We start from the raw sequence: 15,395 nt of genomic DNA, 5'->3' as shown, positions 1-15,395 counted from the left end.
AAATGCAAAGAAAATAATGGCGGATACAAATAGTCCTCAGTTTTTTTGCTCTGTAGAGCCATTTTCCTTATTTTCTTTGCATTTGTTTTGCTAAAATCACATGACAGATCTATGCTTGACATGTAGGTAGCATTTTCATAATGAAATAACAACATTACAAAATTATTCATGGAAACGTAGATCATACACCACCAGTATAATTTGGGGTCTCATTTTTTAGCTGATTTTGCGGTTTGTGTGTTTGACTGAAATTATTTTTTTTGCATCAAACATGACCCCCACTTTTCTTTTGATTTTTAGTTAGTACTGACAATATTCTTCAAGAAAATGTAGGTTACAGAAATTTAAAATGGGTCCTGTTGTGTGCTGCGGTCATTGGAATTAGGTCAGTTTTATATAGAATAAAGAACAACAACTATTTAGTGTGTTATAACCTATAAGATGACATTGGTAAAAATTGAAATCTGGCCTGATGATGGTGGAAATGGGCTACTTTGATTAGAATTTGATAGAAAATGACAAATTTATTGCAATTTCGTTGAAAATGAGGATAAAACCCCAAAATATCACATTTTCACTGTTTTGAGTGTATTTTGTTCAAAAACTGCATATTTATAGCCTACTGATTGCTATTTTCTGGCCATCAGAGGTATAAGTGAACATATTTAACAGTTTAAATGTGTAATTTGCATGCACATCAGAGCAGAAAATGTCAAAACAGGGCAAAACAAGGCTGCATTTAGGGTAACTGCTTCAAAATTATGTCGCGACAGCTATTTTTGACAAAATCTGACGCTTTGTCTTATGGCACTGAAAATGCCGTAAAAACTTGGAAACTGTTGATATCAAGCTAAAACCTTGTATTCTTTCATGCATTTGGGTTTTTTGTACATTTCAAATGAAACTGGCACAGTGTCAAAGAAAAAAGTTTTTCTATAAGATGACATTGGTAAAAATTGAAATCTGGCCTGATGATGGTGGAAATGGGCTACTTTGATTAGAATTTGATAGAAAATGACAAATTTATTGTAGTTTCGTTGAAAATGAGGATAAAACCCCAAAATATCACATTTTCACTGTTTTGAGTGTATTTTGTTCAAAAACTGCATATTTAAAGCCTACTGATTGCTATTTTCTGGCCATCATAGGTATAAGTGAACATATTTAAAAGTTTAAATGTGTAATTTGCATGCACATCAGAGCAGAAAATGTCAAAACAGGGCAAAACAAGGCTGCATTTAGGGTAACTGCTTCAAAATTATGTCGCGAATATATATATATTTTTTGTTGTCGAACGATCTGGTGGCATGCTGCTTTAAGCTGTTAGAAAAACATCACTGTTTACAAAAAAAACAAAAACATGGACGCTCGATGTCTGCCCACCCGCTCTTTGTCTTATCAGTTCTTAAAATAGAAATTACAACGGATTTGTATACAAACACGATCTTTCCTTTTTTTATAGCTCTTTGGTAAATAATAGTGGGAATTTCATCACTAAATTCTATGGACAATTGAGGATGGTTGTCTTTAAATGGAAATAGAAAAGCAATGGATCAGCCACGCCCATATAAAAAGCTATTTTTATTGGAAGTGTCTAGGGGTACGGATCCGTACCTCTAGAATCTGATTCTAGAGGTACGGATCCGTACCTCTAGACACGCCTGTTAGGGTTTTTCTAGGGGTACGGACCTCCTTTTTCTAGAGATTTAGGGTTATTTATATCTTAAATTTTGTTGAAAATGAAATAACAAGTAAGTCTTAACCAGTCCTTCACTTAAAACTTGGCTCTAATTGGTTTACAGATACCAGCGTTCACCCGATTGTTTATCTTCTCTTTCAAAACCTAAATAACCGAGGAACTCCAAATGAATACACCGTTCCGTGCCGATTAGTTTGTTGTCAAATAAACTGTTGATAACAGCTAGATTAATGAATATATCCCTTAAATGAATTCTATTTGAAATTCAGCAAAAATAAATAAATAAATAAATTTGGCATAATAATAAGCACCAATTTATTTTGTTATTTAACAAGGTATAATGATAATCGGCACGGAACTGATTGTTTAATGATCAATTAAGCGACATTAAGTAATAGAAACTGTTTGTGAAAACGTCCCATGTATCTCGATCGTCACGGCTACCAAATGTGTGAAAAACATAAATACACTAAGGATTAATTATAAATTAAAAATAGTTTTTCCCAACATATTTAACATTATTTTGTTTAATCTTTATATCTTTTCTTCTGCCATTTCGAATCCTCGTGATTTATTTGGTGTTCCTCGGTTATTTACGTTCCGAAAGAAAATGTAACAAATTGGATGAACGTTGTTATCTGTAAACCATTTAGATCCAAGTTTAAGGTGAATTCTGATGAAATGTTATTTGTTATTTCATTTTCAACAAAATTTGAAAGGTAAATGACCCTGAATCTCTAGAAAAACGGAGGTCCGTACCCCTAGAAAAACCCTAACAGGCGTGTCTAGAGGTACGGATCCGTACCTCTAGAATCAGATTCTAGAGATACGGATCCGTACCCCTAGACACTTCCATTTTTATTTTTGGTTGAAACGCTATTTGACAGGGGAAATTACAACTAATGGGTCAATCATGGTCCTAGAGAGTCAGAGTTTCCCATGGGAAAATCAATAGCAGAGTCTGACCTAAACCGTTTTAGACACCGAATACGCATGCGCAATTTTAAAAGTTTTGTTTCCGGCTTTTTCAAAACAACCAGAAACGAAGGTTTCAATATAAATTATCGATACAGATGGCCACACGGGTAATATGAATTATTTTCATAACGCAGTTGATATTTTTGTAATTGTATCAATAAATATTTGAGTAAGAGTTACTTCTAAATCCTGTTTTTATCAAAATTCTGTGAAAATCATCGGTTTTCGCGATAGTCAGGAATGACTTCGATCAGAACTTTTTGGGTAGTTTTGATATCAGGATCAAAAACATGTTTATACAAGCAGACGAATGGATTTTTGAATCCTGTTACATGTTTTTCCACAGAGTAGATAAAATATGGAAATGGGCATTTTCTGCAAATTTTATGCTTTAGCCCTAGGCTTATTCCATTTGCTGCTATTTTCGCGTTACATCTGGTCTCGCGGTATTTGATTTTTGCGAGAACAACAATATGCAGCACTCTCTACAGTAAACAAATTTGACCTACTTTGGAAGCTGATTACGTTTCACACCCTATTTTTGCAAACGTAGGTCAATTATTTTCAAATGCCCTCGTCGATCATTTGACTCAGTTAAGTTGGTAATGAATTGTGTGTTGTCCAACTATTTGACGGAATTACCCTTCCAATGTGTTAATTTTACATTGCAGTAATTGTTAATGTCTTTCTCACGAAATTCATTTTGAAAATTTAGGGGTCCTATACATTTTACACTTTCACAGGAAGCGCTGTATCAAGTCGGATGCCGTACCGCGAAATTAGAACTAACTCCCCTGGCGAAAGTGAAGGTCACATGCACCGGAAACATGATGGGTTTAAAAGTAAACAAGGACTAGAAAAATGATTTTCTGCTTGAAATAATAGTGGAAAAGAAAAGGTTTACGAAGTTAATAGGAAATAATAGCACATAATATTGCTTTTTCTTTCCTTTATTCATTTAATCCCTTAGTACCGCGAAAATAGGTGCAAACAGGCTACATTTTTAGCCGAGGCTATATTCTTGATATTGACATTATAGGATATATCCCGTTTTTCGGTATTAGCCACCAATAAACACCCGTTCCCGGTTTTACGGTGAGAGGGGTATCGGCCATTATGCTTAAGATTATATAAATCCTTTTTTCAAGGTTTAAACAAAGAAAATGAATAAAAAAATTAATATAAGTACTGGTACTGACGATAAACCCGGACAGATGATAAAGTCGACCACCTTGGAAATATTTGATTGCAATCGGTTATTTATAAAATTGAATACACCATCTAATAGTTTCCATTTACAACACCAACTGGTGTAAATAAAAACAAAATTGGTAATATTCTGTAATATGAAAAAGGCAAAGCCTCTGAGCGAGCGTAGCTTAAACGGCAAAGAAACTATTCACTGCTTAAAACAATTCCGAGAACCTATTCACTTGAAAAGAAACAAAAATTTAGTGTCATTATACCTGTAACAGCGAATATCATACGTTGCAAAATTTATGGAAAGCCGGTGTCACGGTGACGTCATTACCTGTTTGTGGCGTTCTTATGGCTTTATGCTTATTTATGACATTTTATCCCATTTTCTGGCCAATGCTTGATCTTTTAAAAGAAAATCATATTTTTTTCTACCAACTGGAAATCTTTCTTGCATTATTTTTGAGTGATGGATAATATTCAGCAATCAAATGAAGTTCTGTATTCACTGCCAACAAAGCATTTCCTGTGAGCACCTGTCCTCTAGGGACACGCACGTTGTAAATAAAAGCAAAATTGAAATTATTTCCATAACATAACTTTTTTAAAAATAAAGACACCTAATGAACATAGAGATTGTAACTCAAATATAAAATAAAAAAAACAAAACAACAATTTTCCCGACTTTGACGGAAGTAGAACAAAATGGCGGCGCCCAGACGAGAGGAAAATTTTTCAGCTACATCACTTTGCCCCATTCGGCACACCTTTGTTATATTCGCCTACACATTGCCGTAAGGCGAGCTACGCGCTCGCAATTGCGCTTTGCGCAATTCAGTGCTAGCGAGCTATGCTCGCTATAAATAAATGACTAACATTTATCTGTATAAAAAATATTTATCCAAAATTACTGGGGAAGAGGGTGTTTTCTTGCGCATGCTCACTGTCGCCACATGAAGGCCTGAGATTTGGTCACTTTTTATTACTTGATCAGGAATGACTGTTGCAGCTTTTTGGGAAAGTTTCAATATAATACTACAAAGAAAATTTTGTAAATGACTAAAGTGTTCGAATTTATCATGAGTCAACCTGCGTACCGTCCCCATTTTACTAACCCCTTTCAGGGCCTCAGTTCATGTGAGTTTGCTAACTAAATATAAATTTGAATTATGTAAAGTTTTCAGCAAATGTTAAGCTTTAGTTTGATACCAACCATTGATTACAAATTGCAGAAATAAAAAAGTTACAGGTAAAAAACCTCAATTTCTGTTTGGGTTTATCATCAGTACCAGTATTGCAGATTATCATAAAACATTGTTGTAATTAAGATGTAGCAAATATATCCTCAAACTTCAGGGGACTGCTAAAGTGCATTCTATCCAATTTATTTTTAAAATTTTATCTTTTATTCTACACTGCCACTTTTGTGGCTCGACCGATGGTGTAAAATTATTCACATTTTCAAGATTAAAAATTTTTTTTGCTACGATTTTGTTGCCGAGGTCGTAAAATAGTATTTTTATTGTGAGAAAGTAAAAACTTTCCTAAATCTTTATCTTCTAGCAAAAATAATCGCTAATAGTGTACATGGTCTTTATATCGGTTAATCTTGCCAGTCCCCCTGACCCTATTTACGGAAATACCGGAGGACAGGATTTATCCTATAATGTCAATATGGTCAATACACAGCTGCCGTGCAAATAATATATTACGGACACAGCAGCGGTATCCCTACTTCGTTATTCACACAGCAGCCGTGTCCCTTAGAAACTATAGTATTAGTACGGCAGCAATTGTAATGGACCATTGGAGAGACCCATGAAAAGGATTTTTCTGCTGAAAGTACGGCCTTCGCAATTTATTTTAGATAAATTTTCGTTGTTTGATGTATGAAGAATTTTGAAGAAAATATCATATAATCCCTCCTGCACAATATAAGATTTTGAGATGCATGATTTATTTATTTATTATAGTACAATGTATACAATCTATGTTGTTGTTGAATCTATGATTCTCGAGTACGATTATGATATGGCGCTAAGGAACAACCGGCTAAGATTGCCGTGTCCTTAAGAAATTAGTTGCACAGCTACCGTGTAAACAGTCACTTCATACATTTTTAGCTCGACTATACAAAGTATGGTCTGGAGAGCTGTCCTACTTGATCCGGCGTCCGTGTCTTTCTGCATCCACACTTTGGTTAAGTTTTGATGCACTTTCGCTTTATCTCTGTAGTTACTTGATGGATTAGTTTCAAACTTATAATAGATATTCCTCACCCACATCATATGGCACAAGGGCTGTAATTCTTGCACTAATATTTTATGAATTATCCCCCCTTTTTTCTTAAAATTTCAGGTTAAAGTTTTGATGCACTTTCACTCTATCTCAGTTATTACTAGATAGATTTGATTCAAACTTATAATAGTTGTTACACATCATCCCCCACATCATGTGACACAAGGTCCATATTAAACTCTTGCACAAATATTTCATGAATTATCCCCCCTTTTTACGTAGAATTTAAGGTTAAAGTTTTGGTGCGGTTTTACTCTATCTCAGTTATTACTGCATGGATTTTATTCAAACATAAAATAGTTCTTCCACATTATCATTCACATCATATGAAGAAGGATCATAACTCTTGCACCAGTATGTCATGAATTATGCCCCCTTTTACTTAGAATTTCAGGTTGAAGTTTTGATGCATTTTCACAGTTTCACTCTCTCAGTTATTACTAAATGGATTTGTTCAAACTGAAAATAGTTGTTCCACATTCTCACCCACATCATATGACACAAGGTACATAACTCTGGAACCAAGTTTTCATGAATTATGCCCCTTTTTACTTAGAAGTTAAGATTAATTTTTATGCATTTTCACAGACACTATATCTCTATATTACAAAGAGGATTTGATTCAAACTTACAGTAGTTGTTCCACATCATCACCCACATTATTTGACTCAAGGGCCATCACTCTTGCACCAATATTTCATGAATTATGCCCCTTTTTGCTTAGAATTCCAGTTTAATTTTGATTCTTTTTCACTGTGTCTCTTTTATACTTATTTAATGTTTTTATTCACTTATTTTTATCTCACTAATTACTTGATACTTTTGACACAGACTCAAGCTATTGTCTAAGATAGAAATCTGCACTGGAGTCATTAAATACTCCAGTGACAGCCCTTCCTCATATGTGCCAGTTTCACTATCCAGCATCGAAATAGTCTAGCATGCTGTCTCCTGTGACAGCTCTTGTCTGTGTGTGGCCTTCATATGTCAATCAAAGGGGCCCGGCACATGTGTGGATTGTGTTTAAATGTGGGTGGGTTGAGTTTAAATTGTCAAAACTGGCATAAATGTATCGACAAACTAAGTAAATTGTCAGTTTTTAACATTTAATTATATTTATTTAGTTTAAATCTTTATTTTCAAATTTATGAAAGGTATTCAAATGAAAAACAAATTTAAATTTTATATTGAAATTTAGAGTATTTAATTTTCAAGATTTTTTTTCTAAGTTGCCGATTCTAGACATACCTTGCAAAAAAGAATTTCTCCTCATTTGTCATGTTAAACTTTTGCTTACACTATTAAATTAAATTTTCACCACAATTGCAACTGCATTTTCCAAAAATGTTGTGTAAATTATCTGTCAACAAGTTTGTGGTAGATTAATCAATAAATATTAATGTGTTTTGAGAGGTTTTTACTTACAAAACATATATTTGGCGGAATCATGCATCGGTGGCCAGTATTTATATTTGATAGACACAGACACAATACTGGAATACTACAGTGCTTATTGCAGTTACATACAATATACCAGTAAGTCTAATTGTTACATTTTGTCTCCCTTGCAGCCAATAGATGGTTGGTCCTACAATACATTACACAGAACAACTGTAGTGGCTCAGAGAACATATGAAAGGGCTCGTAGCAGGAATGTAGAATGGCCAAAACAGAAACCTCCTTGCATGCCTGTTCAGGTAAACAAAATTTCCAGAAGTGTGAAATTGGTTAAGGGATATGAATTATTTTTGCTATAAGATAATATCATGACCAGAAAAGTGTGTTTCAGGTTTACCAGTATTGACTGTAACGTGTAACTGTTATGACATTTTTTATATCATGTATACCTATAACGCTTGATTAATCCACATTATTATCTACATCATGTAGCATAAGGTCCATGAATCAACAGGCACCAGTATTTTGTAAATTAAGTCCCCTTTTAGCTTGTCTAATAAAAGAATAGTAAGACTAAGAGCTATTTGATGAATCAACCATGTGTCTGCATCAGTGTCACAACTCTAGCATCATTATTTCAAGAATTATGCTGGCCACTTTTTACTTAAATTGCAAGTTAAAGTTTTGATGCACTTTCATTCTATTTATTAAATAAATAAATTTGATTTAAACTTAAACAGTTGTCATGTATCATCACTGGCATCATGATCATATGACACAAAGTCCATAACTCCTGGTAGGTTATTTCATGAGTTATGCCCCCTTTTTGCTTTGAATTTCAGGTTAAAATTTCATGCATGTTCACTCTTAGCTCGATTATTACAGAATGATTTTGATTCGAACTTGAATTTAAATGTAATTTGAAATAGAGATAGGTATTACATGAGTGTCTTTTCGCGTTTAATAAAATGATAAAAAGCGAGGCTCTGTCAAGCATTTAACAATTTTCTTTAACCGCTTTATTCCAGTGTGGAAAGACACAGAATATAGTATTCTTTTTAGCTCACCTGTCACAAAGTGACAAGGTGAGCTTTTGTGATCGTGCAGTGTCCGTGCGTGCGTCCGTAAACTTTTGCTTGTGACCACTCTAGAGGTCACATTTTTCATGGGATCTTTATGAAAATTGGTCAGAATGTTCATCTTGATGATATCTAGGTCAAGTTCGAAACTGGGTCACGTGCGGTCAAAAACTAGGTCAGTAGGTCTAAAAATAGAAAAACCTTGTGACCACTCTAGAGGTCACATTTTTCATGGGATCTTCATGAAAGTTAATCAGAATGTTCATCTTGATGATATCTAGGTCAGGTTCGAAACTGGGTCACGTGTGGTCAAAAACTAGGTCAGTAGGTCTAAAAATAGAAAAACCTTGTGACCACTCTAGATGTCACATTTTTCATGGGATCTTCATGAAAATTAATCAGAATGTTCATCTTGATGATATCTAGATCAAGTTCGAAATTGGGTCACGTGCCATCAAAAACTAGGTCAGTAGGTCTAAAAATAGAAAAACCTTGTGACCTCTCTAGAGGCCATATATTTCAAAAGATCTTCATGAAAATCGGTCAGAACGTTCACCTTGATGATATCTAGGTCAAGTTCGAAAGTGGGTCACGTGCCATCAAAAACTAGGTCAGTAGGTCAAATAATAGAAAAACCTTGTGACCTCTCTAAAGGCCATATTTTTCATTGGATCTGTATGAAAATTGGTCTGAATGTTCATCTTGATGATATCTAGGTCAAGTTCGAAACTGGGTCACGTGCTGTCAAAAACTAGGTCAGTAGGTCTAAAAATAGAAAAACCTTGTGACCTCTCTAGAGGCCATATGTTTCACGACACCTTCATGAAAATTGGTCAGAACGTTCACCTTGATGATATCTAGGTCAAGTTCGAAAGTGGGTCATGTGCCATCAAAAACTAGGTCAGTAGGTCAAATAATAGAAAAACCTTGTGACCTCTCTAAAGGCCATATTTTTCATGGGATCTGTATGAAAGTTGGTCTGAATGTTCATCTTGATGATATCTAGGTCAAGTTCAAAACTGGGTCACGTGCTGTCAAAAACTAGGTCAGTAGGTCTAAAAATAGAAAAACATTGTGACCTCTCTAGAGGCCATATATTTCATGACATCTTCATGAAAATTGGTCAGAACGTTCACCTTGATGATATCTAGGTGAAGTTCGAAAGTGGGTCACATGCCATCAAAAACTAGGTCAGTAGGTCAAATAATAGAAAAACCTTGTGACCTCTCTAAAGGCCATATTTTTCATTGGATCTGTATGAAAATTGGTCAGAATGTTCATCTTGATGATATCTAGATCAAGTTTGAAACAGGGTCATGTGCGGTCAAAAACTAGGTCAGTAGGTCTAAAAATAAAATAACCTTGTGACCTCTCTAGAGGCCATACTTGTGAATGGATCTCCATAAAAATTGGTCAGAATGTTCACCTTTATGATATCTAGGTCGAGTTTGAAACTGGGTCACGTGCCATAAAAAACTAGGTCAGTAGGTCAAATAATAAAAAACCTTGTGACCTCTCTAGAGGCCATACTTTTCATGGGATCTGTATGAAAGTTGGTCTGAATGTTCATCTTGATGATATCTAGGTCAAGTTTGAAACTGAGTCAACTGCAGTCAAAAACTAGGTCAGTAGGTCTAAAATTATCAAAATCTTTTGACCTCTCTAGAGGCCATATTTTTCAATGGATCTTCATGAAAATTGATCTGAATGTTCACCTTGATGATATCTAGGTCAAGTTTGAAACTGAGTCAACTGCAGTCAAAAACTAGGTCAGTAGGTCTAAAATTATCAAAATCTTTTGACCTCTCTAGAGGCCATATTTTTCAATGGATCTTCATGAAAATTGATCTGAATGTTCACCTTGATGATATCTAGGTCAAGTTCGAAAGTGGGTCACATGCCATCAAAAACTAGGTCAGTAGGTCAAATAATAGAAAAACCTTGTGACCTCTCTAAAGGCCATATTTTTCATTGGATCTGTATGAAAATTGGTCAGAATGTTCATCTTGATGATATCTAGATCAAGTTCGAAACAGGGTCATGTGCGGTCAAAAACTAGGTCAGTAGGTCTAAAAATAAAATAACCTTGTGACCTCTCTAGAGGCCATACTTGTGAATGGATCTCCATAAAAATTGGTCAGAATGTTCACCTTGATGATATCTAGGTCAAGTCTGAAACTGGGTCACGTGCCATAAAAAACTAGGTCAGTAGGTCAAATAATAAAAAACCTTGTGACCTCTCTAGAGGCCATACTTTTCATGGGATCTGTATGAAAGTTGGTCTGAATGTTCATCTTGATGATATCTAGGTCAAGTTTGAAACTGAGTCAACTGCAGTCAAAAACTAGGTCAGTAGGTCTAAAATTATCAAAATCTTTTGACCTCTCTAGAGGCCATATTTTTCAATGGATCTTCATGAAAATTGATCTGAATGTTCACCTTGATGATATCTAGGTCAGTTTCGAAACTGGGTCATGTGCGGTCAAAAACTAGGCCAGTAGGTATAAAAATAGAAAAACCTTGTGACCTCTCTAGAGGCCATATTTTTCATGAAATCTTCATGAAAATTAGTGAGAATGTTCACCTTGATGATATCTAGGTAAAATTCAAAACAGGGTCCCGTACCTTCGAAAACTAGGTCAATAGGTCAAATAATAGATAACCTAGAGACCATATTTTTCAATGGATCTTCATGAAAATTGGTCAGAATTTTTATCTTGATAATATCTAGGTCAAGTTCAAAACTGGGTCACATGAGCTCAAAAACTAGGTCACTATGTCAAATAATAGAAAAAACGACGTCATACTCAAAACTGGGTATTGTGGGAAGAGGTGAGCGATTCAGGACCATCATGGTCCTCTTGTTATGACATGTAAGCTTTTCAAGCTGAAATAAATAATTTTGTCTTTGTATACATATTATAAAGACATTGTCTTTTCGCCAAGGTTTTAAGTATCGGTAGGTTTTAGATACTTTTATTTTTGATTGGCTTAATGCTTTAGTATTCAGTTTAAATTTTCCTTTTCCAAAGTTTTTTACGGCAACAATTATTGTGTTGCAGGATGTGGAAGAGCCATTTGTATATACAAGTCTAGATGAAGCTTTCTCCACTATACTGCAGTTTATGTCCCAGACTACAAAACAGTGCAAGGTAAAAGTTTTGGATATTTCTTTAAACTGGCTTTGGGATTTTAAGGTGACATCAAGGATAAAGTCCACATTGGCTTTTCAGCAAAGTGAACTGACCATATATACTTGAGGAGAATTCTAACTGGTCACTTGAATTTCAGATGATGAAATTTTCCATATTTATATAATGTCCATGTTTGTGGTTTTAGATTTTGACTGCATTTACATATCATTTGCAGATAGAAGTTTGCAATTTCAATTGATGTTGTTCAGTTCTAAATCTGTGCTGAAAGAACTTTATTTCATTCATATCATTAAAGCAAAAATTTCATTTTGTACATAAGCATGAATCTCTGAAATGTTTTCAAACTCCACACACATCTTTGTGTTGTGAGGTGACCTCACAAAGCCAGACATAATTATGTGGGAGTTTGTGTCACAAATTACTCTGGCAGTTTTAAGTGGAAGCAAATGCAACTTCATACGCATGAAAGCCATGAAACGTTGATGTGTAGATCATACGATAGCATTTTATGGTCATTCAAACTGTGGCAGTTATGCATCCTTGGACATGAAGAAAATGTGTACATTGGCATTATCAGCATGTGGGAGTTTGTGAACTGAACTTGTTTTGCACTTTTTATGTGTAGAATAGAATGACATATATGTTAGAGTCAGTTGACAAAATTTCTTATTTCCTGACCGTCCTCTGACAAAGCTGTATGTTCGGGGTATTAATCACAATCAGTGATAGCTTGAGTTTTACTTATTACACACCTTTTCATTTTTGCCTTGAATATTTTATTTTGTCTTACAGAAGTATTACAAAAGCAATCCCCCATCTAATACTCAGGAAGTGGAACAACGACACTGTAACCGGTTTCATGCTTCACGCAATACAACACAGTGCAGGAAACCAGTATGTATTGTATATATATACTTCCCCGAAAGGGTAATAATGTTCCATCTGACAGAATGACACTCACATAAATATGTCTTAAAACATTTAAAGGAAAAAATTATTAGAATGTTGTAAAAGTTTTGTTTGCAAATCAAAATAGAAACTTGAGCTTGTTGTTAAACCTTCAGGTAAAGATGAAAAGCTATGTCACTGGTAGGTACTTTCCAGGTAGAGCTAACACATCTATCAGTTTTTAGTACAAGGGAGATTATATGAGAGGAAAAGGAAAAATGCTTACTTTTTTCACAACAATACAACTCGTTACTTTGAACCAGGTCATGTATTTGTAATTAGTAAACCTCATTATTAATAAATCTGTTTAAACCACAGAAAAATGTTTATAAACTCTATATTTCTCTTCAGCTTTAATTTGTTGTCTTTGTAGATGACCAGCAGTGTACACAGACAGACAGATCAACATGTATCAAGACCAGAATATATACCCTCTCAGTATACCTAGATTGACAGTAAATGTCTTACTTGATATAGTGCTGGATAATTTTATTTCTTTTTATCCATCTTTAAAATCACGTTTGGAATCAGATGGCTGTATTTTCCTGTAAGTTTCAGTAAATACAATATTGTTGAAAATTTTGTCTAATTATTAGCAAATGGAAACTATGCATATTCGATTAATTTATTCTGCAACATGAGTGAATTTTGTTGTGATTTCAAAATTTTCAAGAACTTACAGTGTAGTATTATTACTGGAAGAGTTCTCAATTTCTTTAGGATTATCAAAAATTTATTTTGATGGTGAATATTCTGTGTTTAATTTGACTCAGCTTTAGTCAGCTCATTTGTTAAAAATTGCACCCGACTCTTTTTGTCAGCAGATCTGTTTGTCAGTCGTGCATTAATAATTCTTTTCCAGTACTTTTGTACCAAACAGTGCAGTTTTGTATTGATAATTTACGTGCCTTCATCTTCTTTCTAAATCTAATGTTCATAAAATTCTCTTTGTTTTCTGTCTACATAGTATACCCTTCATCATCACATTTAAAATTTTCTTTTTATCTATTTTATCTATCTACATAGTATACCCTTCTTCTTCATGTTTTTTATGCATCTTTAATATGATTATTTTACGCGACCAAACCACTAATTTATCCAGATTTAAACAATTTTAACATTTACTCACTTTTTCATCCATCCCGTATAGCTCAGTTACCAAACATAGTTGTGGGACATTTTTATCATAACTGTGAATAGGATTTAAACTATTTTGTTCCCATTCAACAAAAGAAATATTACACAATTTAAAATTTTTGGCAGGGAAAAATTATTTTACTGTAGCTAGTAGAGTATATGTAAATTAGCTCTGTTGTTGAACTAAATGTTAAGATTATGGTACCCTTCCAAAACTTTTTCAGTGTATAAAAAAATCTAAACATAAAAGAAAATATTTGTTTTCTGTTGTACTCTTTTATTAAATATGCAGACAATTTTCTGTTGAAGATGAGAGAAGATATTGTGTGTAGAGAATGGGTGTTATTATTTTTTGGGGGTGGGAGTGAAATTTTCTAGTCAGTGAAAGAGAGTTTAGCTTCAGTTTTCACATAAGTTTTGAAACATAGATTTTTCACATTTTTTCTCTCAATCTAAATGTAAATCAAAATAATACGTAGAACCACAGGTAATTTTACTTTATAAAACTATGTACACTCTTACAAAAAAATATCAATCAAAATTAATGAAAACTAAAATTCAAAACCAGTTGTATACAGTGGTACTAATTTATTGTGTCCAGTCAGTTAGACTGGTACTAGAAACTTGTGTGGAACCTGAACATTAGACTGGTGCTTATTATTGTGTTCATTCAGTCAGATTTGGTACAAATTATTGTGTCCAGTCAGTTAGACTGGCACTAGAACTTGTGTTGGAACCTAAACATTAGACTGGTGCTTATTATTGTGTTCATTCAGTCAGATTTGGTACTAATTATGGTGTCCAGTCAGTTAGACTGGCACAAGAACTTGTGTGGGTGGAACCTAAACATTAGACTGGTGCTTATTGTGTTCAGTCAGTCAGACTGGTACTATGTGTTCATAATTTGTGAGATTTTATTCTTTTATATTGTTATTAACTTTTTATGTAAATTTTAATAATAAAATAACGTAAGTAAACAGGTTTTATTTTATGCCTTATACCATGGATTTCAAAACGAAAACAAAACAACCATTGATGCAGAAATGGTTATGTATTGATAAAATGTCCTTTTAAGGTAGTACTACATGCTTGAAAAGTATGAAGTTGCAAGGTAATGCCATTTATCTATGAAACATACTCATGATAGACTAAAGCCTGGATGTAGCCATATGAAGACATAAATCACATTGAAAATAAATTGCAGTATTTGTGTTAAATTGATAAAACTGGTTAATAAAATTAATATGCATGTATGACCAAACATTTATAAAAAATCTGTCATTAAATTAGATTGAAATTAGCTGATCATATTTATCATCAGCAAATACCTCAGAAATAACCCACATAGACCTATTCATTTCACTAAAAGAAAAACCACTGTAAGAAGTTTCATTCAAACCTGCATTTTCCCATAGATTCTCGTTATGAAAATTTATAGAGTTGGTCTAGCAAAATAACAAATACATCTTTTTCAGATGTTTTTGGTATATCCTTTTTAGCTCACCT

General features: G+C 33.9%; 1 protein-coding gene across 1 annotated transcript; it reads left to right on the top strand.

The window, feature by feature from the left end:
- Window positions 1-2,695: 2,695 nt before the first annotated feature.
- LOC123551140 (uncharacterized) lies at window positions 2,696-14,866 on the top strand. Its single transcript, XM_045339858.2, has 5 exons — window positions 2,696-2,784; window positions 7,744-7,869; window positions 11,712-11,801; window positions 12,597-12,698; window positions 13,126-14,866. The coding sequence occupies exons 1-5, from the start codon at window positions 2,773-2,775 to the stop codon at window positions 13,198-13,200; spliced, it is 405 nt and encodes a 134-aa protein (XP_045195793.2). The 5' UTR covers window positions 2,696-2,772; the 3' UTR covers window positions 13,201-14,866.
- The last annotated feature ends 529 nt before the right edge of the window (window positions 14,867-15,395 follow it).

The sequence above is a fragment of the Mercenaria mercenaria genome, chromosome 4 (genome assembly GCF_021730395.1).
Source record: "Mercenaria mercenaria strain notata chromosome 4, MADL_Memer_1, whole genome shotgun sequence".
Lineage (NCBI taxonomy): Eukaryota > Metazoa > Mollusca > Bivalvia > Venerida > Veneridae > Mercenaria > Mercenaria mercenaria.
This window is presented reverse-complemented; position numbering and strand designations above follow the sequence as displayed.

Coding starts and splice junctions, on each gene's coding strand:
- LOC123551140 (XM_045339858.2), top strand. Junction 7,870..11,711: donor CTCCTTGCATGCCTGTTCAG/GTAAACAAAATT, acceptor ATTGTGTTGCAG/GATGTGGAAGAGCCATTTGT. Junction 11,802..12,596: donor AGACTACAAAACAGTGCAAG/GTAAAAGTTTTG, acceptor TTTGTCTTACAG/AAGTATTACAAAAGCAATCC.